This window comes from Aplysia californica, unplaced genomic scaffold (assembly GCF_000002075.1).
Source record: "Aplysia californica isolate F4 #8 unplaced genomic scaffold, AplCal3.0 scaffold00130, whole genome shotgun sequence".
NCBI lineage: Eukaryota > Metazoa > Mollusca > Gastropoda > Aplysiida > Aplysiidae > Aplysia > Aplysia californica.
In genome coordinates, this window is record NW_004797400.1 from 178,014 (window position 1) to 201,983 (window position 23,970).

Here is a 23,970-nt window from a genome sequence, read left to right on the forward strand (position 1 = left end):
TTGATTCCCAATTGCGTTGCAACGATCTAGGCTAGGCCTATTGCTTCTTTTGCCTTAAAAGAATAATAAAACAAGACCAACAAATCTTGGTCTCTAAAATAGAAACGTTTTTCATTCTATTTAAACCACAAAAACAAGAATGAAACAGAAAAAGCCCGAGATTTTTCACGATATAAAGATTCGTCATGATAAAATATTAGATCCACTCAACTTATAAGATTGTAGCTGTCCCCCCCCCCCCCCCCTCTTTTTGGGAGCTTCAGCTTTCAGCATTTCTTGTCTTTGATTCATGATCTATTCTACAGGTGTAAAATTAATGTAATTCAGTATAAAAGAAAGAAGAAAGGAATAATCCATATTTTCCCCATCTTAACTATTCCTCTTTATTCTTACCATTACATTTCCTAAAATTGTCACTAATGGCGAAGATGATAACATCAAAAAAAAAAAAAGAATCTCATAGACTCTTTGTCCACGACAAGCAAGTTATGTTTTGAGGACTGTATATTGATAAAAGACAGCATAATTTGAAAGACAAATTTAATAATCTGAAAGACGGCTGTTATGACATTTCTTTGGCACTTAACTTCTTGTTATCCATTTTGGCATACAAGAATCCCTCACCCCGACCATGACCTTTCACTTCATTACAAGGAACATGAACTCGATTTTATATTCAAGTGGGTTTGAATGTCTCAAGTAGAAAATTCTAAACATATGGACAGCTTGATTTGAATACTTAATAAACATACCGAGTCCTGAAATATGTTTATGTATTTTATTTACCCGAAATGGAAACAAATAACAACCAACAAACGTATTGATTTATGAAATGACATCATCATTTTTTGTGATGAAAGATACTACTTTTTACTTGAAGCTCTTTTATCATGAAAATATAAAAATATACAAAGATGTAAACAACAAGCTCGGCGACAGCAGGAGAGAGCTTGCCGTAACAAAGTTATGTTAGATCTAGATCTAGATCTAATCATAGACTAATCTAGTGTCTTCGAACTCCATATGCAATACTAATTCCGAATGGACTAGATCTAGACATAGATCTAGAATCTAGATCTTCCTTGTTCAGTTTGATACTGACCCGGTGATTTGGCACGTTAAATTCCCAAAGCCCAAAGTCTACTTATCTACTAATCCCCGACTCGGATCTTCAAAACTTTGAATTTGAACTGGGCCTTAAAATGCGCAAGCTACCGTAATTTTGTCATGGGCAGATGATATAACATTGGTTTTTGGTCTTCTATCATGATTTTGGAAGCCATTGATGAGTAAGATCTAGATCTAGATCTAGAATCTAGATTTAAAAGTGGTCGGTCGTTACGGAAGTCCTCAATTGAAGAATTTAACGTGCTAAAGTATAAGATCACCGACCCAGAAACTATTCCCAGTGACACTGGGAATAGGCCCAGAAACTAGATCTATTCCCAGTGACACTGGGGATAGGCCCAGAAACCACTGGCAATAGGACCTAGGGCACAATTGTTCCCAGTGTCACTGGGAATAGGAATAGGCCAAGAAACTATTCCCAGTGACAGTGACACTGAGAACAGACAGGCCCATTAGATCTATTGTTCCTGCACTGATCTACATGGGCATGATGATGATGGGTTACTAAATACTAGACTATATTTTATATCTAATTTAGATCTAGAAATCTAGATCTAGATCTAGATTGTTATATATAACTAAACTAAAGTAGATTCTGGAGTGAGTGGAACATTTTTTTAAAGAAAAAGGAAGGATCATTCTATATTGTTGGCTTGTTATTCAGTCGTAATTTAAATGTATGTGTAGATCTAGATCTAGATCTACGTACGGATTTTGGAGACCACGGTACAGGACAGATAGAAATCCTTCTCGACTCTTCTTTCTTAAACTAGATCTAGATCTAGATGGCTATTCTATGGTCAAGTCTAAGCCCTAAGTAAGAGAAGAGAACAAAAGTACTGAACTGAAACTGAAGTGAGAACATAGGCCTTGTCTTTCAAGGCTACAGTGCAAAGCCTTCTGATTTTTTTAAAATGCAAAAGAGTTCCCTTGTCACTGGGAATAGTTTCTGTATCTATCCCCAGTGTCACTGGGAATAGTCATTTCCATATAGATATATATATCTAGATCTAGGCGCTCTTTGGTCCACTTTGGAAATTGGGCGCTCTTTGGAAATGGCCTTCCCGTGCCATTGGCAGCCATTTGGAAACTGATAGATTTACTGATAATTTGCCATGTAAACATGAAGATTGTATGGTTTTTAAAAATTATTATTTTTGCCAGGGGGTGCCGGCGCTTTTTCGGTAGTTCCCACCCCGCAATTTAGCAATGCCCACCGAGCGAATGGATATGAATGAAACTTGGCAGCCAATCAGCAAAGAGGTCAAGCTCGTAGTATGCAGTTTGATAACTTTGTACCCATCCAAGAAGCAGTCGAAAACGTTTCGGAGCTGTGATTTGTCAAACTGACACCATTTTTCTTTATTCCCTTAAAATTTCATGCTTCTGTGTTTAGCGGTTTTGGCGTAATCTTTAAAAATGTGGGAGTAACTAAGGGAAAAGCGGCATTGCCATTTGCGCGTGCTGGGTGAACGACCAGCGGCTGGGAAATTTCCACTGAGTGACATCATCAGTCATCGGGCGCTACGAACGAGGCCCCGCTTATGTGAACCGGAAAGGGGGGAAAGGATACTTGAATACTAAACAGGGGGCCTTGATAACTTTCATTTGTGTTGCATTTTAGTCACAATACGATAGAGGTAGTCATTTTTATTTGCTTAATTGCTTGAGAGAAGAATAGAAACAGAAAAGCAAACATCTAAGAAGTGGTATGACATTGTGTTTGCCTTATGAAAGCCTATTCCCCCCTCTTGGGAAAGCACACACTTGGACTCGTCCTGTTTGCTCTGTTTGGAAAAATGAGGCATTAAGATTGTTTTTAAAGAGTGTATGGTACTTATTTAGTCCAGTCTGGGAAGATAGTCCCGTTTATTCATTGTTATCGTTCACGCGTGCGTGCATGAGTGCGCGCGCGTGTGTGTGTGAGTGTGTGTGTGTGTATGTGTGTGTGTGTGTGTGTGTGAGTGTGTGTGTGTGAGATAGAGAGAGAGAGAGAGAGAAGGGGGGGTTGGGGTAACCGTAAATATCTGTTACATTTATAGTATGAGTTGTAGCCTACACATGCAAAATATTCCCAGGACTTGTAAACTATAATAATATTATCTAAAGGCATCTTAATCTACCACACATAAGAAACTGTCCAACAATGGATATATATATATATATATATATATATACAGAGACGATCTTATTTTCTATTAACAATTACAAAGTGTGCATGCTTTTACTAGTAGAGAACTGGATTTATTAGACTAATAAATCCAGCTCTCAACTTAAATTTTTGTGACAAATTGATCCAGTGCATTGCTTAACAAGGAGGAATCTTTTACGTTGCCAAGTTTCATTCAAATATCATGTCTTTGGGAGAAGATAATATATGACTGATAATCTTTGTAAATCTGTAAAGAACACCACTTTTTTTTACCTGTAAATGTCTTTACAACTCAAAAAGTAGGATAGATATTACAAATCTGACAGCATGACTAGATTCTGCATTAAAAACTGTACTAGACTACCAAGTTTCATTTACATACTCAAAGAAAAGAACAGAAGAACGTTCAACCAGATGTGCACTGGTACAATCAGTAGAAGGACCCTCGGCAACATTTTGGAGAGAGCAACGGAGCATCAATGGACATGTCCGGAGTGCAGGGATGTTGTTTCCTGATACAATGAACAATGAACTCCAAGAAATAGGCGAGCTATGACAAATATTGTCTCAACACACACCGAAAACCGCCACATTTTTACCAAAAAACGTCTTCATAACTCAAAAAGTAGGATACCTATAAGAAATCTGAAAGAAGAACTAGATTCTGCACTAGCAAATGTACTGGGCTGCCAAGTTTCATTTAAATACTCGGAGAAATGAGTAAGTTATGACGAATATTGTCTCAAAACTCACCAAAGAACGTCCCATATTTTGGGGTTTTTTCATTATATAAAAATTCGTAACTTTTTTGTTTATTGATAGATTTAAAAAATTCAAAAAGCTCCATTCTCAGTGGAGATACAGCTACAAAATGCACCTATTTGCAAAATTTTTTTTCGTGGTCATTGCTACGCAATTGTTATTCACCGGTTTTGGCCCCAAGAGTAGCGGGTGGTTTCAGGAGCCACCCTGACCTTATAATAAATATGTCGGGGGGTTTCAGGGGGGCATGCCCCGCTGAATTTTACCATAATTTGATGTTTTGCAGTTGTTAGGTCTGATATCTTAGCTCGCCACACATCAAATATAGATCTAGATGTAGATCTAGGCTCGAATAAGGTGGGTGGGAACTAGGGAAAAAGCACCGGGGTGCCTGCCCCCCTGAAACCCCCTTCTGACATGGGGGGCATGCCCCCCTTCCCCCTGAATTAACCCCCCACTGTATGGCTAGTGTGCATTAGTAAACACGTTGGGTTCACCAAAGTTTAATCTGAGGTTAGCCGGCTTGACCCTGGGGGAGGGGGGGGGGGGATGTTCAAGGTTGATGCTCCACAGCATCATGTTAGTCACTGTTAGTGTCCGAATAGTCACAGTCACGGTTGTCATTTTGGAGCCGAATCCCAGAAATTAGGCTCTTTTGGATCGTGTCTAGCCCGGAGAATTTCTTTTGGCTCTCTGTCTCTTTTTGGCTCCAAACTCCTTTTGTTCAAGAAGAAGGGGACAGAAGAGGCAAAAAAAAAAAAAATGAAAATGAAGAAAAGAGCTTGGATTGTTTAATTATTAAACTAGATTTAACGCCCTCGTCTATTTGGTCTGAATAATTTACAGCCCTTCTACTGTCGTGCTTGTGTCTCGTTACATTTGTACACTCTCTGTTCCTTGAACCATAATTTATTGTGTGCAGGCAGAGAGTGAGAGGCCTGCCATCGTTAAGTGTGTAAACATCGAATGGTCCGGCCAGCGGCCAGTCCCACATCCCGCTCAGTAGCGTCGGTAGGGAGCCTTTTTTTTACTGGAGAGGCGAAAAATGTTTTTGCATAATTATTATTCGTTCCCAACCACATGTGGTAAGCCACCAAATGCTTTTAGTTTTAGGTGATTTTATCAGCCTGGGAGAGGTCAAGGGGGAGTCCTCGCCTCATGCCCCCACAGGGAGAATAGTGAGACATGGGTCATTCTCACCCAGGGTGAGAATAAAGGTGGCCATTTCCAAAGAGCCCCATATGAGTTTCTCATTATAGTGGCTATTCTTGGTGAGAATAAAAATACGATCGACCTCTCACCCCGTGTGAGACTTCTCAGAGCTGGCTATTCTCACCTAATTTCTGAATACTGTCCATCGGTGCGGATGATCAAATGGACAAAAACAAAGAAAAAATGATGTTATAGCGCAAGGGTAAACTAATCTGGTTGTCTACAAAGATGCTATGGCCATTTCACTTTTCGAATCTAGCTGAACTACGTGGGTCACCATTTTGTTTTGCCCGGAAATTCTCGCTAAATCTACACCTTCTCTCTTTCTTAATACTGTCTATTGCCGTGCTATTGGTTTGTTTTAGTAGAGGTTTTTTACGGCGCTCACAACTGCATAAGGTCATATGAGCGCCAAAGGGTGGATGTCAACCGAGAAGTCCTTACAGGGAATCAGACTTACTTTGCCCATCTCTCAAGCTTCTGCAGCGCAAAGTCTGCTTCGACTATCCAGGCACCCTGGAAATAGCAGGGCACGAGAGTGTGACAAACATGCAAAAGAAGTAGAGGAAAATGACGATAGTAAGGATTGGGAAAGAAAAAGCAAGCAGTTCTCTGTTGTAGTTCAGGCACAGTTATGAGCATGGCATTGTTAGATCAGCCCATTTACAATCTACTGTGCACTAGAACGAGAAATGTCCTGCCTTTGGGAATGGTCTAAAGACACTTCAGTCAGTGCCACCGCCGTGTGGACAATCAAATTGACAAAAACAATGAAATAAAAGTTGCAGCTATTTCACTTTTCAAATTGAGCCGAACTACGCGGATCGCCACTTTGTTTGCCCGGAAGTTCTCTCTCTCTCTCTCTCTCTGTCTCTCTCTCTGTCTGTCTCTCTCTCTCTCTCTCTCTCCCTCCCTCCCTCTCTCTCTCTCTCTCTCTCTCTCTCTCTCTCTCTCTCTCTCTCTCTCTCCCTCCCTTCCTCCCTCCCTCCCTCCCTCCCCTTCTCTTTCTCTCACTGCCCACAGACAAAATTGCACGCTTTCAACACAAGAGCGCTGGAACATTTGTTCTCAGTGAACGCTAGGCCTTTACTGGTTAGCCTATCACAGTGAACACACACCGGGTGAGTATAGCCAAAAGGCTCGCCTGTGCTATTTAGAGGTGGCCAGGGTCTTTAATAATTCTTTTATTATCAGGTGGTCAATATGGAGGACAAATGGAACAATTTGGTAGTGTTTGCTGTCACCAGCTACCTTGTCACAAAATACATTCTTACAAGAGGGATGCTATGGGAGAATATATTTTTGGCAGGTATAGTATTATTTTAATTACACCTACTATTTGAAGTATGCCATTATTATTAACGTTTTAGGTAAATGATAATGCTTTATATGCATGTTTCCAATTTAATATAAAATACTTGCGGGTATTGAGAATGACAATTTCTGTCTCTTTTTTGTTATTTTTATATGAGTACCTTGGACTTAACTAAACTTAATATAATACATTTGAATTAGTTTTAGGTCTTTGTATGGTTTAAGTCCACTGCCATGGGCTTTATTTTAATTTTTTTTTGTCATTACCTATTTTGTACACCTAATATTTCGTTATACTGAATAAATGAGCACAACTTGTACTAACCAAGTGTATGATGGTCAGATGTTTTTTTGGTATAAAAACTGTGATGCCGTACCTTTGATCTTAGATGAAATGTGAAGGTTGTTCTATTGACTATTATAAGCATTAATTAACACATTATTACTCTGAGGGATAACAGTCACATAGCTTGCTAAGTGTGCTTAAAACTCTATACTTTCAAATTTGTCCTAGACTTCCATCTATTGTTGAGAAGAAAAGTGGTCATCTTAGACAGGCTGTCCTGTGAACAGTGGGAAGTGGTTGTTTGTACAGGTAATTGTTTTAGATAGGCGATTATTAGAGTACGTTTGACTGTATATCATGTATATTGTGTTTTAGATTCTCTTTTTGGCAGCTGTTTTCTTGACTGAGTGCTTCCTGCTGCTTATCTTGACAAGGCAGAATGATCTTGCTGTGAGACAAGTTAAAAACTACAGGTAGAGTACTCACACACTTTCTCTCCAGATGGATTACTGGTTTATCGAGTTTCCTGAGCTGTAATCTTTCTTTGAAGAATTAAATCGAACCTGTCTGAAGCAACTTCCCATTTTCAATTGGAAAAAATAGTCATCTCAGAGTGGTAGCCCTTTTGGACTGCCATTATATTATAGAAAAAGTACAAGGTGGGAAGTGGTCATTTGTACAAGTGATTGTTTTGGACAGATAGTCGTGGGTGCAGGTTCAACTGTACTTTTCTCTTTATAAAATTGCCAGTAATTAAAAGCTTTGTCTCAAAAGGATAACAGTGTAAGTGGTTCTTTAATCTTTGCCTAGCACTGACTCTGTTGGTACAATGTGTTCCAGCCAGCCTCCAAAAGCTTGAAGTGTGTCCTTCAACTTGGTACCATATAGAAAGTGAAGGTCTTTTTAGTCTTTAGGACGAGAGCCAGCACAGACAAATCAGCTGTTGATGCAGTTTGAAATGGAGTGGCAAGAATGTACATCCAGTTTCCGATGGGAGAGGAAGTAAAAGAAAACCTTGCAGCAGGCCTTCATGCTACAAATTACAAAACTGAAATAGTTGTCTTAAAACCGTAGCTACTTGATTCGGAACCCACCCACATTCCTCTTGCAAAGTGGTCCTCCTCACACACGCCGTTTTTGTACTTAAGTCCTTCAATCAAACAGGGACTGTAAGCTAAATGACCTGCGAACAACTATTGCCAAACCTGCACTGTTGTGCTGCAGTACATATCATTTCTGCCCCCTCCCCCTCATCTCCTTTGCCCCCCTCCTCTGGGCTCTTAACTCTTTCTGCAGCTTTTCTACTGCTACTCCTTGACTTCTTCTTACTGCTGTCTTTCAGCCACATCCCTGATCTTATGGTAGGTAAAATCTACACCTAGACTTCTCGGATAAGGGCGAAAAATCTCAGAGGTCTCGTGTGCAATTTGCGCACGTTAAAGATGTCTTGGTGGTCCAAAATCGATTAGAGTAAGCTTCGGCTGCCTCCCGGGCTAAATTAAAAATTTCCTACCAACTGAAAATGTTTAATGTGTCCAGCACGCTCATATGACCTTATGCAGTTGCCAGCATCGTAAAACTTACAAAACAAAAAAAATGTCATCTCACTTCAACTTGTGTGGGAATGAAACAGCAGATTCCTTAGTAACAGAAAGATCCTGATCAGAGCAGCCTGAAAAAAGGAATCAGAGGCCATAACTATCCTACTTTCCCGATCCAGCAGCCTTCTGAGTTCTAGCCCTTTGGCCTGATAAGTATCATCAAAATGGGGCTATATGTAAAGTGAAAGGCACAACACCCATGTTTCAATCAGGCTGACTCCCACAACCTCCTCACCCATGAAGTGCAAGTTGTTCTATTCAGACTCATAACAGGTCATAACTGCCTGAAACACCATCTCTACACAAGTTCAAGATCAGCTGCTCAGAGTAGTGTCCATGTGGGAATGGCAGCCAAACATGAAATCACAAACTACAAGCCTATTCACTGCAGGATGCACTTTGTAGGAAGTATTTGCTCAGCCCTAGGCAAGGAACCTCAAAACTCTATAGCAGCCTTCACACAAGAGACTGGGATGTCTATTTAGAAATGAATGAGAAGAAGAAGACTAACTTTTATGATATTCTTGTTTACCTTTTACCTTTCTTTAGCTTTTGGATTCAGCAAAATGAAGCATTCCTTTTGGAGAAGTGAACATGTTTTTATTTTATGACACCCTAATTATGTAATAAAAGATCCATCATTTAACAACAGAATGTGTTTCAGAAGAGCTTAATTTTGTTTTTACATAGCCAGGGTTCAGATAGAGAACATCCACTGTATTTCTCTTCACATGGGGTTATCAGAAATGGACTCTAGATTTAGAGATCCCACCTCTAAGATAACCCCATAATATTTAAAGGGGTGTCATACTATACTAATGGCATACACTTTAGGATACAATTTGGTTCTATCTCCAAGGCTCCTCAGTTTTTGTTTTCTAGGTCTCAGTTGAATGTATTTCATGGGGGAAAAAATTCTCAAGGCAACAAAATGTACCCTCCTCTGATGGTATACCTTGACACCATCTTAGGATTAGATTCCTTCCCCTAATGAAAAATGTTAAATAATGATGAAAGAGATCCGTCTTCATCTAATGATTTAATTTTTTGTTGTTCTCGTTTGATTCAATCAACAGACCAAGATGTTCATCCGGTGTTATATTTGTTGTTTTGGTGCCTCTTGCCCTTCTGGGAACGTCCGGAGCCCTGGGAATATCTAATTCAAGTCAAGGTAACTTCTTAAGTGCAAATATGGGCCATAAACATAAAAGCTATGACATTTTTTAGAAATTAGTGTATTTAATTAGGAGTGCAGTCAAAGGGGCCAAGTTCAAAGCAGGATTAGTTCCTTATGTATATAATGTTACAAATTTCAATGAAACAGTTTTTTTTTTTGGGGGGGGGAGGGGGAAAGCAGTGGGCACTTGATCCTCTCACAGTCTCCGTGTATTTGCTTCAAACACCACTGTCAGCTTGTAAGTGCATCGGCTTTTGATAGACTCAGCCAGAAGACGTGATGTGATGCCTTAGCTGATAAGGAGTGTAGGTGTAGCGAAGAAAAGAGTTGGGGGGGGGAGGGGACCCTATAGGCAAGGAAAGAAATCTAAGTTTTGTTTGCATACTTAGACAAAACTGAGCTCTGCTGGTTAATCGCTAAGTGGTTTTCAATTGATTCTGTCATTTGTTCCTTTTATGAAGTCAAAGCGTCAGACTTATGTCGTCGTAGATTGAGTTGGTCCTCCATTAGTAAATTTTCCCTGCCACTCACACTACATTGCGACTTGTTCTGTTTCATAGTTTCAATGTGCTATCAAGTCAAAGTGACAAATGCAGTGTTGTAAAAGATTTCTTGGAAGCCTGAAGCCACTGGTTGCACCACAAACATCAAACAAGTTTCACAAAGATGAGCACTCACGTGTACATGAAAAAAACCCAACAACCCGAAGACCCCCAAGAATTGGGTAAAATGTAATGTTAGGTGAACAGGACATTGTTTGGATTTCCTGTACTCTTCAATAGTCTTTATAGAATATACCTAGTTTTATTCTGAGACTGGGATCCTTCTTTTCATATTGACACTGACAATTGGAGATCAGGCATGTTTTAAGGCTTCATATTTTGTGAAAGATGGGGGTTATCATTTTTTTTTTAAAGATTAATTGGTTATGTCCTGTAACATTTTGTCATTCATCCTTTCTTTCTTGACAATTTCAGTTTCTTTCTATTCCACAGATCATGAGACTATGTTTGAAATGGTTTGGCTGAGCTTGTCCCTTTCAATTGTCCTTGTTACCAAGTACTTTTCGGAAGCCAGGGTTTTGTGTGGTCTTCTTCCTTGCTTCCTGATATTAGGATTTGCTTTACCATGGATCTTTTCAACACCTAGTGAGTTGATTTTACTATCAGTCTTGTTTAAAAACAATTAAGATTTTAGTCAAACAGTAGTTTTGTTCTGTCTCAGTCTGGCTTTAAACAAAAATTTAGTGTTGCCTTTTATTAACATTGTTCCTGCCGTATATAGAAAGCAAAGGACATAGTAATTCCCAGGAAGCTAAAGTGGAAAGTGTTCTTTGAAATGAAAGAGAACCTTTTTTTAACATGTATTAAGCTTTTAATGTACTATCTTGGGTGCTTTTACTAGTTTCATAGCCAACACTGACGTTGCTAAAATAGTCTTTTAAATATAACAGAAAGCAGAGCAACCTGTGTTGATCATTCCATCATTCACTCCCAAGCAGGTTTTCAATTTAATCCTCCTAGCCCCATAAATAGGTCGGCAGGTCATCAAAGCAGAACCAAAATGGTTTCCCAGAACTGAGTTATTTTAGTGTTTAGTGTTTTTTAGAGGTTGAGGGGGTGTAGCAAAGAAATTTTGATCTAAGCCATGTATTTCAATGAAATTTCATATACAAAGACCTAGGACGTCAGTATCTAAATTCAGAATGGAGTGTCCTTATTAATTCTAAGCCTACACAAAAGGCGGGCGTGTCAGGCTGGTAAAAGCAGGAAAACCGGTTAAAGCCGGTATAGCAACATGACGGGAAAGCCGGTTTAGGCTGGTATTACTCTAAAAGGGTTACGTTCTCTTTATTGTAAAGAAAAAGGATAACTATTATTTACCTATTTGTCACTCCTCAACCTCTCCTTCCCAACTTACATCTATGTCAATTTCCTTTCTATTCACAGGGCAAGCTGTTCTGATGGGCATTTTTAATGTAATAGTATGGAGAGGTATGGATTTGATACCATCTGCCTTACCAAAGTCTTTCACTTTTGGAGAACTTGCTGTCGTGTTACAACTCATTGTCAGTTGGGCCTGCAGACTGGTCAGTGGTGTGTCTGAGGTAAATCAATGTGTCATGACATGGTAGAATCAGGCTCTCGTCAATTTTTGGGCATGTAGAGTAATTAGTAGTATCATCTTAAAGCTTGTTCATTTGTCTTGCTTTGGATGAAAAAAATATCCATTTATTTTTGTTACACTCTGGATATTTGTGAATGAAGGAGGTGGGGGTCACCTGGTTTCAGAGGTAAAATTAGTGGGAAAATGGCCGCCAAAGATGAGTTATTTCCTTAGCTTGGGAGTCTGTGGAAACTGAAAATTTACATTTTTTGTGCCTTTAATCAACGTTTTTGAGTAAAATCCACACAGAAATGTGTTCTTTAATGTGCATAAAAGGTGTTGAGCCAAAAAACCAAAATTCGATAAAAATTCACAAACCTGCGGAAAAATGCCAGTTTCTTCACTTTTATTATTTTGACGAGCGCCTGATTTTACCACGTTGCCTCACAAATGTTGTTAACTCCATCTTTGCTATTTTGCAAAAAAAGGTTTATGTTTAGAAGCATTCAACTATTGATCTCAGTAAAGTGGACTCTTCAAGCACTTATGCTGAAAGTGTATGACTTCTCTCATTTTTCAATACACTTGCACATGGGTTAAAATATTTTAGATTTAATACTTGTTGTGATAAATGTATTCTAAGAATACTGAGCTCTGATATGTAACTGTCGATGGTGGGGAAAAGCACTTTTTCTTCTTCTGCTCCCCTGCTAGATCTCAGGAATAGTTGACTACTGGTTTTTCAACCTGCAGTGCAACTGATTTTTACGTGTGTGACTGTTTTTCCTATTTCATGGGGCCCCTTGCCTTCAGGCAACCCCATTCCACTTTTGAAGGTACTCTATATGTTTTTGTACTGCTAGAGAATTGATAGTTTTGTTAGGAATTCATTTTGAATTTTGCCCTGGTTTGGGCCAAATCAATGATAGTACATAACAAGATGGGCCACTTCTCTCTTTGAGCCAATTAAAAAAGTGTCCTCCAAATTTGGTGGCGCCCTCTTCACAAAAGCGCACTCTTTGCGAACAGAGTTACCCTACTTGAGTTTTAAAAAATCAAAGTGAAACTAGCAAGTTTTGGGATAAATTTCGGAAGAACGCTTTTTTAAAATGGTTACGCTGACAAAAAACCTCTTCCGGAGGAAAGGGTGATGGTTTTCTTTGTTTAATTTGACTTTAGAATGAAAGGCGAGAGGTCATTAAAATATATAAAAAACTAAAACTCCGCACTGAACGTACCCGAACTGCTGATGAACAGCAGTCGATCTGCGCACGCAAGGAGGTGCTATTCCTATTCTTCTTCTGGAAAAACGAAAGAGAGCTTCAAAACAGACTGCAGCGCCATCTGAAGCAAAGAGCATACTTCCTGCGGACACTTTTTTGGCTGAGTGGCCCATCTTGTTATGTATTATCATTGGCCAAATACTACTCCTATTGATTTTAAGACCATCAAATGATCTTTATAGTGCAAAACTTGCACACAGGTCCTCCAAGATATTTTGCTCTTATCCAAGTAGGCTAGGTGTTCGATCTTACCTACCCTAAGATCAGGGTTGTGGCTGAAATGCTGCAGAAAGAAGGAACCAGGAGTAGCAGTAGAAGGAGTCTGGAGCAAAGGAGAGAAGAGCCCAGAGGAGGCCAAGGGTAGGGGTGGAGGGGGGGAAATAAAGTGGAGATGAAAGCAGATGGGGGAATAGACTAGATAACAGGAAAGGACGTAAAAGGAGGAAATTTTAGGGAATGACATTTTTTTCATAGCTGTCAGGTTTCGAACCTGTGACCTTTTGAATGAGAGGTGAACACCATATCTCTAGACCTCCTGAGTATCTGAAAAAGCACTTTAAGGTAAGATTCATTTGCTCATGCATGCGATGCAAAATAAGATTATACAAAATGCAGTGTTTTGTATGATTCAAGTTTGAGCTGCTCTGTGCAAACATAATTTTTGGTTGTTTTGGAGACATATCAATATTATCAAGTTATTTTTATGATTAGTCAAGTGGTTTTATGCAGTTTGAGGTAAAATGCTTACTTGGCTGAATGTAAATACCTTTATATGTTATTTTGATTGCAGGTTTACGAAATTGATGAAGATGACCTAAAACTGATGTGGTTTATCAATGTAAGTTAAAGAGGGTATGTTTACCATCTGTTGAAAATGTGTGGGTGCACCAATAGCTGCATTGGTATAGTTCTGGAGAAGGGTGTGGAGGACCTAGGTTCAAATCCCCCACATGGCATCTTTGGATTTAGGTTGTTTGTTGAGTTTTCAAGTCTCTCCTATGATATTTGTTTCAAGTCTATCAGGATGTAAGATTCAGAGGTCATGCCTCTACAATAATATTGCAGTATGGGTGTTGACCAATACCATACCTTCATAGATAGAATATGTGCCTGGTGTAGAAATCAGGTAATTTACCATTTTGTTTCTTTGGCAAAATTATGTTCAACCTTTACTTTACTTTCTAAGTTTGCCTCATGTTTCATTCACAGTCATATTTAATCTATTCACCCTTGAAGTATCATGAAAAAGTTTTCAACTTTATTGAGGTATAATGCTAACTAGAATGCAAATACCATTATATGTTATTTTGATTACAGGTTTACAAAATTATGCTGACAGTTTTATAATTTACTATGCAAAAGTGTCTCAGAATAGCAACAGACAGCCCGTTACGTATAACTGTTTTATAACTGTTTGATAATGATGACACATTGAAAATTTTCAATAGTATATTTCATTTCTTACTGACAGGTTTATAATCTTTTGCAGTTTTTTTTTCTTTTTTTTTTCACAATTGTGTTATTTAATAATGTCTTTGCACCATGATGGATTGATTGGTTCCTTGATTTACTTTGCTTCTCACTTTCCAGACTGTGCTGATTTCTGTGTCAACAGCCACGCTTATTGTGTGCCTGTCAGGATCCTATTCATCACTAGTTGCGACTTCTGCAGTCTATGTGTGCCATGCGGGGATATCTTTAGTTTTCCTTCACAGTCAGATCAGGGAACAGCCACTCTTGTGGCTCATTGGGTACATCTTCAAGTCTTGTCCACGGGTTAGTTCCTTGTTTGTTTGTTTTTTTAACCCTTTTTTTTACCCTCTCACTAATAAAAAAAGATTTTAATGAAGGAAGAAGAATTAACAATTGCGTTGTTCTTTGAAGAGAGATTAATTTCATTATATTCATGGAACCACTAAAAAACATAATAATGTCATAATTGACATCATGAAATTTAAGGACTCTATTTTTCTAAATAAAAGAGAGGACTTTCCATGTACTATGGTTTTTTGTTCACTCACCCAGTCCTTGAATGAATAAGCTCGGTCAGTGTCATGTGTAGCGTAGCCAGCATTGGGTCAACAATATATTGCATTTCCAAGAGCATTTCTCTCATTAGCAGTTTGCTTTCAGCATCAAGAATTTTTTTTATTGCAACAGATGGTTCTCTCTTCAAGTTTTACTTTGTTTGTAAGACCCTACTGAATATCTGGTGGTTAGATGGTTGTACAATTTCACCTTGACTGACTGGGTTTTTGTCAATCAGTGCAGTTTGTTGAAATAATTACAGGTATATTTTTTGCGCTCCTCCATGCTATCATGATCTCCAAGTGTCTTTGTAAATCAATTTTGATAAATGATTACTTCATTATTCTGAGAAAAAAATGATGATAAAACTCTACAATTGATTTCTGTTAGGATATGATATTTGAGATTTCATAAGGTAGATTGAATTTCATTCCTAGAGATGTGTTTTTAATGTATAGAAATGGTATATTGAGACCATTATTCTCTTACCTTGTGATGAATGTCTTTCTTTGGTCTTGTGGTAGATAGGTCTTCACCCTATCCGTACGCCCTGAGGTCATTTTGTACCCCCGTGGTTGTATTCTTCACATTTTAGAATACTTTTAGTACGAAGATCTCTTTGAAACTTTCAGTATTTCTCAAAAAATAATTTTTACAGACTGGTATGCAAAGCGTACGGATCGGATTAACGAGTAAATTTCCTCTTTTGAATGTAGTGGCACAGGGTTTCCCATGTTGTATGGATACGATAATAAAACACGATGTACGGATAGGATTAAGTCTGTTCTGCCATTCAAAAATTTTTTGTTTGCCACTTTTGCTCTTTGGAAGTGACTATTTCTTCACAAGTGTTGGCATCTTTATTTCAAACTCAAAGTGTTGATGTTATTGTGTCAACTAATGCAGCTTTTCCTAAGATCTCAAGCGTTTGCCCCTGTGTGAAATTTCTGTTCTTCATCCTAATCTATGTTTTTCTTTTTTCTTTTTTTTTTTTTGTGTTGTTGTTCCAGGTCATGCTGTTGGTCATATTCATCTTAATGCTTGCATTTGCTTTGATCTGGACTACAGTTCAGGGATTACAAAGTCAAGTCCAGCTTCGACAGTCCAAGCCATGTGATAGTGACACTCCACAAATGAACTCAAAGACAGATAAAAGTACTCGCAGAAATGGGAATGACTTGCTCAGGGAGGTTGATGAACCGAGCCAGGAAAGCTCTAGAACTATCAAGGGACTTGATTCAAATATGGAAGCTCGAAGGAATAACTTAATTGAGACGAGAAAAATATTTCATTTATTCATCTTGTTGGTTTATGTTCCTGGACTGTTGCTGGATCCAACTTTCCTGCTCTTGTCGTCTGGCTGTGTCTTTGGGGTGTTCATCATTCTGGAGGTATGTAAATCAACCTGTCTGAAGATCATGTAATCATAATAATATAAGAAGAATAGTCAGTGATGATGATAATAATAATAATGATAATAGTAATGATGATAATGATAATAATAATAATTTTAAGAATTATGATTATAATAATAACAATAACAACAATAATGCTAATAATAATAATGATGGTGATGATGATGATGATGATGATAATAATAGTAATAATAATAATAATTTAATAAATGTAATAAAGTATAAAGCCAATTGTTAAAAGTTCATCCATCAATGTGTGACAATAACCAATACATCTATAAAGGAGAATACTTTTTAAAGAGAAATAGAAGGAATTAGGATTAAGATCGCCTGAGACTTTTGCAATGGCCAATGAGACAAATTCTGTCAGAGAAGAGTTTGCCACATTTCGAGCATTTAAAAGCTTCGTTTCCACTTATAGATGTGCATGGCTTGCGGGCTTCTCTCTAGGCTTCAGCATTAGTAATTTGTGAAACTTCATGATATGATTTGCTGCTCTCTGTGATTGCTGCTCTTCAACAGGGTATGCCAGGAGCTAGGTTCTCTCATGTAAAACGATTAATGTTGAAGTCCTTCGAGACATTTTCAGGGTGTCTTTATGACCCGTTTTTGATGTGCTAATTAACATCAGGACAGTTCAGAATAGAATACTGCTTTTGAGATTCTGAAATCAGACATTTTTTCAACATAACCTTTTGAGAACTGTTGTGTCTGGTATTTTTTCCTGACATTTGATGCAAAGAATTGTCCAGAGACATTTCATGAGCATATGATTGAGCTTCTGAATTCATTCACTTTAGTTATCAAGAAATTATTTTGTTGCTGTTGTTCATCTTGAAGTCCTTTCTTCGGAAGGCCAAAGGAGATGGAAAAAATTGAACCGTTTCTTCCAGTTACGCGCATCAGCTAATGTGCGGTTATTATTCATACTCAGGGGTTCTACTGAACTCAAATTGTCGAATTTTTCACACAATTTCATTATCCCGATTCTTTGATTTTGATGGAGCTGAGTCTCGTAGGTCAGGTTAACTTTTTTGACCTTCTCACCTCTCACACATACAATACACACACAAACACACACACAGACACACACACACTTGCATATACACACACTCACACACAAACACACACACATGCATACCAACGTACTCTCTCCCATGCACAGACACAAACACACACTCGCATGCACACACACACACACACACACACACACACACACACACACACACACACACACACACACACACACACGCGCGCGCGCGCGCGCGCGCGCACATACATACACACATACTCATTGACGTACGCACATGCACCAGTACACACACACACACACACACACACCCACACATGCACGCAAATACACACACATGCACACTCACACACACACACACATGCACACTCGCACATGCACACACACATGCACACTCGCACATGCACACACACACATATACTCAAATACACACGCACGCACACACACACACAAACGCATACATACATACTCTCTCACACACACACAGACACTAACACACACTCACATGCATACTCATACACATACACACATGCACCAGCACACACACATGACACACAAACACACACACATACAAACACACTCACATGCATACGCACTCACATACAAACGCATGCTCACAAAATCTCCACCCTGAATGCCTAGGCTTCGAGGGCTTTACAAGTTCCACTGATTGGGAAACTGCTGGATGACGTTCAGAGGAGTTTTGTGGATGAGCGGGACCAAGGTGTTGTGTTCTTGACTCACATCTACCTTCTGGCTGGGTTGTCTCTTCCTTTGTGGATATCTCCAAATGTTTTGACAGGTAAGCTCTTTGTTCTCAGAGAATCTGGCAACAGTTTCGTATATCCCACCTTATGTTTTGATTAACTGAATTGGTACTTTTTGTTTTGATGAAAAGTGGTCCTCTCAACCCTCCCCCAAAAAATCAAGGCAACAAAAAACAAACAAGCTCCTCTGAAAAAAATAACAATGGAAAAAAAATCATACGAAATCCTATCTCCCCCAGGAAACAAATTAAAAATAGACAGACCAGACCAGACAAATAAGAAATCCAACTCAAAACACTTCACAACACGTCCTATAAATAATTTTCAGCTTGATTAACCAGTCTTAATAATAGCTACAGCTACAACGTTGGATTCTAAACAGCTAAAATAAGTATGGAAACTTTGCTCTTTAGTTTTTTCACAGTTGCTTTTAAATTTGCAAAATTGAGTTTAGCAGTTTAGATTCCTGTAGCAATGTTGTACACCCTATATAATTTTTTAACTTTAGTCTAGAAAAGAAAATGAACTCTGCTTTTGTTTGTAGACAATTCGAGAATACAATGCAGAAAAAGAATCTTATCATAATTTCTCAGATGAAACAAAGATTTAAAGTTCCTCTGAAGAGTCTTCAAAATTCCAGTTTCACGCCATTTCAATATTTCTTGAAAGTCAAAGAAACCTGCGTTCTTGTGCCTGTTGGGCAATTTTAAATATTTTTCTTTTTTTTGTTCAACGCTTTTTATTTCCATTTAAAACACATTTCTTGTGGATTTTACTGAAAAATGTTGAAAGGCACGATAAAAAAAATGTAAATTTGCAATTTTCAAAGATCCTCAAGTTTTTGAAGTCACCAAACTTTGGCACCATTTTCTCTCTAATTTTACCTCTGACAGGAGGCAACCCTACCTCCTTCAACCGCACGTATCTTGACTTCTATTCTAGATGAATGGATATTTTTTCTATCAGAAGCAAGATAACTGAATAAGCTTTAACTTTAAGATCATACCAACAGCTCCCTATGCCCCAGAATTGATGAGTGACTGATTCCACCCCGTTGTGACACAAATGTTTTTACACCCTTATCAACATAATTTGAATCACTGGTAGCATATAGGGGTGTGTATAAATATCATTTATTGTTTTAATTTTTCCTGGAAGTCAGTGTATGCAATGTTGTGTCCACAGCTGATCTAGCCCCTCTGGAGTTGTACAGCGGTGTCCTGGCTCTAGGTATCGGCGATACTATAGCTTGTATTGCAGGAAGAGCTTTTGGAAGGATACGCTGGCCTGGTATGTGATTTACTTAGATCATTTGTATTTCAGGCTTGTTTTCTCTCTTTCATTTTTCTTTGAGAGAGGTCAGTATCTCCTTACAATTGATTCTGAGTTGGCAATTAGCAGCAATTGCAGATTTTTTTTTTGGTGGTCTGTTTACCTTGCATAGCATATTGGGCACATTATGTGCTTATTTGCACAGTTTTTGAAAAGGGCAAAAGTCACTGATAGTTAAGGGGGTGGGGGTAATGCATTTTCCCATTGCACAGGGTAAGAGGGCCCGTTGGACTGTTTGGCAGGATTCTTACAGAGGGATGTGAAGATTTGTCCTTGGGTGTACATGCATGATATTTACTTGAATGTATGGTCTCCATTTTCTTTCCAGTGTTCATTCTCCTTCTTTACTTCTAACTGTGGTCCACCTCATCATGTCTCTCCTCCCTCCCCCCCCCCCCCCAATCCTAATTTTTTTAAAATGAAAGAGCAAAAAGGACAAATAGATTATATACATATATATATATTATATATATATATATATATATATATATATATATATATATATATAATATATATATATATATATATATATATATATTTATATATATATATTTGTTTAAAGTTTTGAACTTACAAAATAATGTGGTTTTACTTTCTTCTGCATGACTGGTACTGTCAACAACTTTTTTTTTCTTTTTGATGATCACACAGGAACAAAGAAGACAATGGAAGGCACAGCATCTTCAGTATTGGCTCAGCTTGCTTTTGTTGCTGTAACTTCTTCATCTGGTGATTTCATTTTTTTTTCAAACCCTTACTTTACACAATATTCATGTATTTTTGTTGTCTAGCATGCAATGCTTTTCTTCATGGTGTCAGTTTTGCCCATGGTTTCTGTGTATGTTTTGTTTGCCTTGAACACTCAGTATCTGTGAAAACAGTAACTTGCAGGTCTATCTGTTATTTTCATACTGGTAGTTTGCCTTTGTAATGTAATTATTCCGTTGTGTCTTGAAAGGCATCTTGAATATACTTCCAATATTAATGTTTTCTACTTTTTATGGATATGGCCTACCAGTTGTAGGAATACATCTCTTCTTTCAGTTGTAACTAACTTATTTACTGAAATACCCCCCAAAAAATTATGATAACTTTTATCTTTTTAGATGCATTAGCATCTGTGTAAGAAGGAGCCCTTTTGTGCATCTTCTGTATTTTTAGTGCCCGTGATGAAGACTAACAAGGGAGAAAAAACATTCTCATCTCAGGGTAAATAACAGTTGTTAACTTTGTTATTAGTTTTTTGTGTGTGTTTAATCGTCCTGTTTGTGTTTGAATTTCAGGGTTGCTGACTGTGGAGAGCTACACATCAGTAACAGTAGGGATTGTGCTCAGTGGCCTGGTGGAAGCATTCACAGACCAGATTGACAATTTGATACTGCCTCTAGTTCTGTACCCTTTCCTGTGCTCATAACATTTGCTTTCTGAATTTTTGAAGTCCAGTAAAGCTTGTGATAATTCATCTCATATTGGGGTGAAATTTTTCTACTGTATGAAGAGAAATGCTTTTGAAAACTTCAATTTATCATGGATACCCCTGAAACTGCTTTTTAGTTTGTGTTCTTTATTTCTTTATTGCCTTATTGGTAAACCTATTGTAGTCATCATGTTTACATTGATATCAGAACCAGGAAAGCTTGACTTTCTTTTTTGATGTATATTGTGTTAAAAACATTTTTTTGTTTGTTTAACATTGTTCTTTTGGCTACAGTACTTTATTAGAAATGTTCTTTACATTTAAGTGGGTTACCTAAATCTGGTAGGAATTCGGTAAGAATGTTACATGTCTTAATATCATAGACGTCATACTGTTCTCTCCATGACCAATGTAATCCCTGTACAGAGGTTTGTTGGTGTTGTGTGCCTTCAAGTTGGGGGTTTAACGGTCTCCCGGCGAGTAGGGATTTCAGCGAAAATCCCGGTTTTTCTTCTTTCTCAACTCATAACTTTATTAGTTCTTAGCCTAGCATCATAAAACCGACATGAAATGAGAGGTCTATATGTGCTTTTTGTTTCCGTGTTAGTTTAAATGGGGAGAGAAATGCGTAACATTATAGATTTTTTAGTTAAAACTACAAGGTTCGTTACGCGTTCTGCAACAACAAAAGGCACGCAAATTTTGACAAATTTAGAGCGCAGCACATTTCGGACGGTTTATTGGAGCGGAATTTTCCATCGCTAATCGTTCTCGGTGGATGTAGAAATCACGTGATTCTGTAGTAAAATTGGACGCTGAAGAGTTTACAACCCACCCGGAGTTTGTAGGACGCTTGTGTGAAAAGTTATGGCAAAATATATATTTTATTATCAAAATTTAAAAAAAATTAACAATGGAAAACGCTCCCGGGGCAAGTTATATTGATAGATATATCATCAATTAGCTCTCTAGAAATGTCATTTTTGTTAAAAATGATTAAAGTTTGGTAGAAGAAAATCAAAACTTTACTACACTACCCTAGTTCACTTCGTGTGGTAAAAAAATTTTTCAAAGGATATTGAAAAATGTGGTAGGCTTTGGTCCTCCTCCAATGTGATGAAAAGAGTGAATTCTTATCAATCCAAGGAGGAAAAGGTTGATTGAAGAAAGCGCAGGTCAAGTACTAGAAAATCTTGATCGATTGGGAGGGCTCCCTGTCAAAATGCGTTTACCCAGACTCTGTGTGCATTAAGCAGTAGTCATTGGGTGCAGATTAAAAAGAAATTGAAAAATCTTGATGATAAGTTCACTTGGCAGCAAAGCAAGGTGAAATAATTAGTTTTGAACTCCTCAGAAGAAGGATATTATTATTTCTCTTGCCAAGTTCAGCAGCTCAGAAGCCCATGTTACTTTGAACTTCAGTTGTTAAAGGAAAAAAAATGGAATTTTTTTGTTGACTGAGAATATTGCTGGTCAGATAAATGGTAATATGGCATGGTATCATAGGGAGTTTACTTATTATGTACTTTGCCTCCCCTTTGCAGCCTCTGTTACCTTTTATTTTATACTTATGGTGTCGAGGGGAGAAGCAAACATCTTTCTCTTGATTGTTATGCATGGTTGTATATATTGGTTTTGTTTAATATTTCTCCTACTTCTCTAGCAGTTGAAAACATCTCTGTGTTGTTGATTTATTAATGTTATTATTCTGCCTTTCCTGCCCTGCTTCTTCGTGTCTTTAAAATTTTTTTATTTAAATGTAGGTGATTTTACACCCGCTTCCTGTCTGTTTGGGCCAACCTGGGCTGAGAGGGATACAACTTCACAGTAGAAAGACAGATATACAAGATAACAATGTTCTCCCCTCTTGGGAATCAACACTAGGTCTCCTGCTTATGAAAGCGAAGCTCTTCACCGCTACACTAGAGACGCTGGTTCTATTCCTCTGTATCCATCTGATCTTTGGTTGTAATGTATGCTCTTACATTGGAAGCATCACTTTTTGCTAATCTGAAGAATGTATACTTTTGCTCAAGACTGTTGGCATTCTTATGGAATTAGATTCAAAATTACTAAAGTCAGGCACGAATAATTTAAATACATTGGGGATGAAAAATGTCCTCGACACATCCATAATTCAGGTTAAGGGCTAAAGGTGATGAAAAATGGAGAGATATCAGTCAGGGAATAGCAATTTGTACGAGCTACTCATGATTTTCAGTTTCTGTGTTTGTGTAGTCCATGCCCAACTACATTCTTTTTTTTTACGAGGGGGGGAAATATTTAAAAAAAAAAAAAATGGCGCTTTTTTACAGTTCGTTAGATGCGCATTGTCGTGCTGAGAAAATATATATTTTTGTACACTTTTGACTTAAAACATTAATGTTATGTCACTTTTAAGTCAAAATCTGTTGCGGGTTTTGTCAATGGCGGCCATATTTGGTCACATGACTTTACATATTATATTACGTAACACATTGTTTATCATGCAGGCCATTACATAACCTTTCTGGAAATGTACGATTGTCATATGTTTTGCAGGCAACGTTTTCTTTGAATTAAGGAAAACGGTTGCTAAGTTGTCTTTCTCATGCCTCATTTTGGCACATCCTCTTGTCTATAAATAATTAATTTCCACGAAAAATGCTCTAATTCACAACAAAAAACTTGCATAACTTTTGAACCGTTTATCCAATCTTCATGCTGTTTTTTAAAATATTTTGGTCTAATTACAGTAGTCTCCGCCTAAACGCACGGTGCTTGGGAGGGCTCCTTAGCGTATGTTTATACGGAGCCTGCGTTTACATGAACCTTAGCAAAGGGACGCAGTCATCTCATTGCCTTGATATTCTAGTGACCTCCCTTTGGGGTGGGGGTCACTTTGGGCCGATAATGTGACGACATGTGACTGTTTTGTAAAAGATTCCCGGACTGTGGTTAAGACTTTAAAGGCGTTGAAT

The 23,970-nt window shown here is 38.0% G+C and overlaps 1 protein-coding gene across 3 annotated transcripts; it reads left to right on the plus strand.

The window, feature by feature from the left end:
- The first annotated feature begins 605 nt into the window (after positions 1-605).
- Positions 606-22,283, plus strand: LOC101863097 (dolichol kinase). 3 transcript variants are annotated; one of them, XM_005096493.3, is made up of 13 exons: positions 606-680; positions 6,449-6,563; positions 7,246-7,327; positions 9,532-9,626; positions 10,628-10,780; positions 11,582-11,739; positions 13,812-13,859; positions 14,612-14,797; positions 16,060-16,440; positions 18,137-18,296; positions 19,447-19,551; positions 20,245-20,322; positions 20,877-22,017. In XM_005096493.3, exons 2-13 carry the CDS (start codon positions 6,458-6,460, stop codon positions 21,005-21,007), a joined length of 1,683 nt encoding a protein of 560 aa, XP_005096550.1. In that variant the 5' UTR covers positions 606-680; positions 6,449-6,457; the 3' UTR covers positions 21,008-22,017. The 3 variants fall into 3 exon arrangements, with proteins under 3 accessions (XP_005096550.1, XP_005096549.2, XP_035825138.1); XM_005096492.3 differs by lacking the exon at positions 606-680 and adding an exon at positions 687-964 and having other exon boundaries at positions 20,877-22,283; XM_035969245.1 differs by lacking the exons at positions 606-680; positions 20,245-20,322 and adding an exon at positions 687-964 and having other exon boundaries at positions 20,877-22,283.
- The last annotated feature ends 1,687 nt before the right edge of the window (positions 22,284-23,970 follow it).

What these genes read in the sequence shown, in the direction of transcription:
- LOC101863097 (XM_005096492.3), top strand. Translation starts at nt 833, where the DNA reads ATGACATCATCATTTTTTGTGATGAAAGATACTACTTTTTACTTGAAG. An exon ending in GGAGAATATATTTTTGGCAG is followed by an intron (nt 6,564 to 7,245) that starts GTATAGTATTAT and finishes TCTTTTTGGCAG; the next exon opens with CTGTTTTCTTGACTGAGTGC. An exon ending in AGACAAGTTAAAAACTACAG is followed by an intron (nt 7,328 to 9,531) that starts GTAGAGTACTCA and finishes TTCAATCAACAG; the next exon opens with ACCAAGATGTTCATCCGGTG.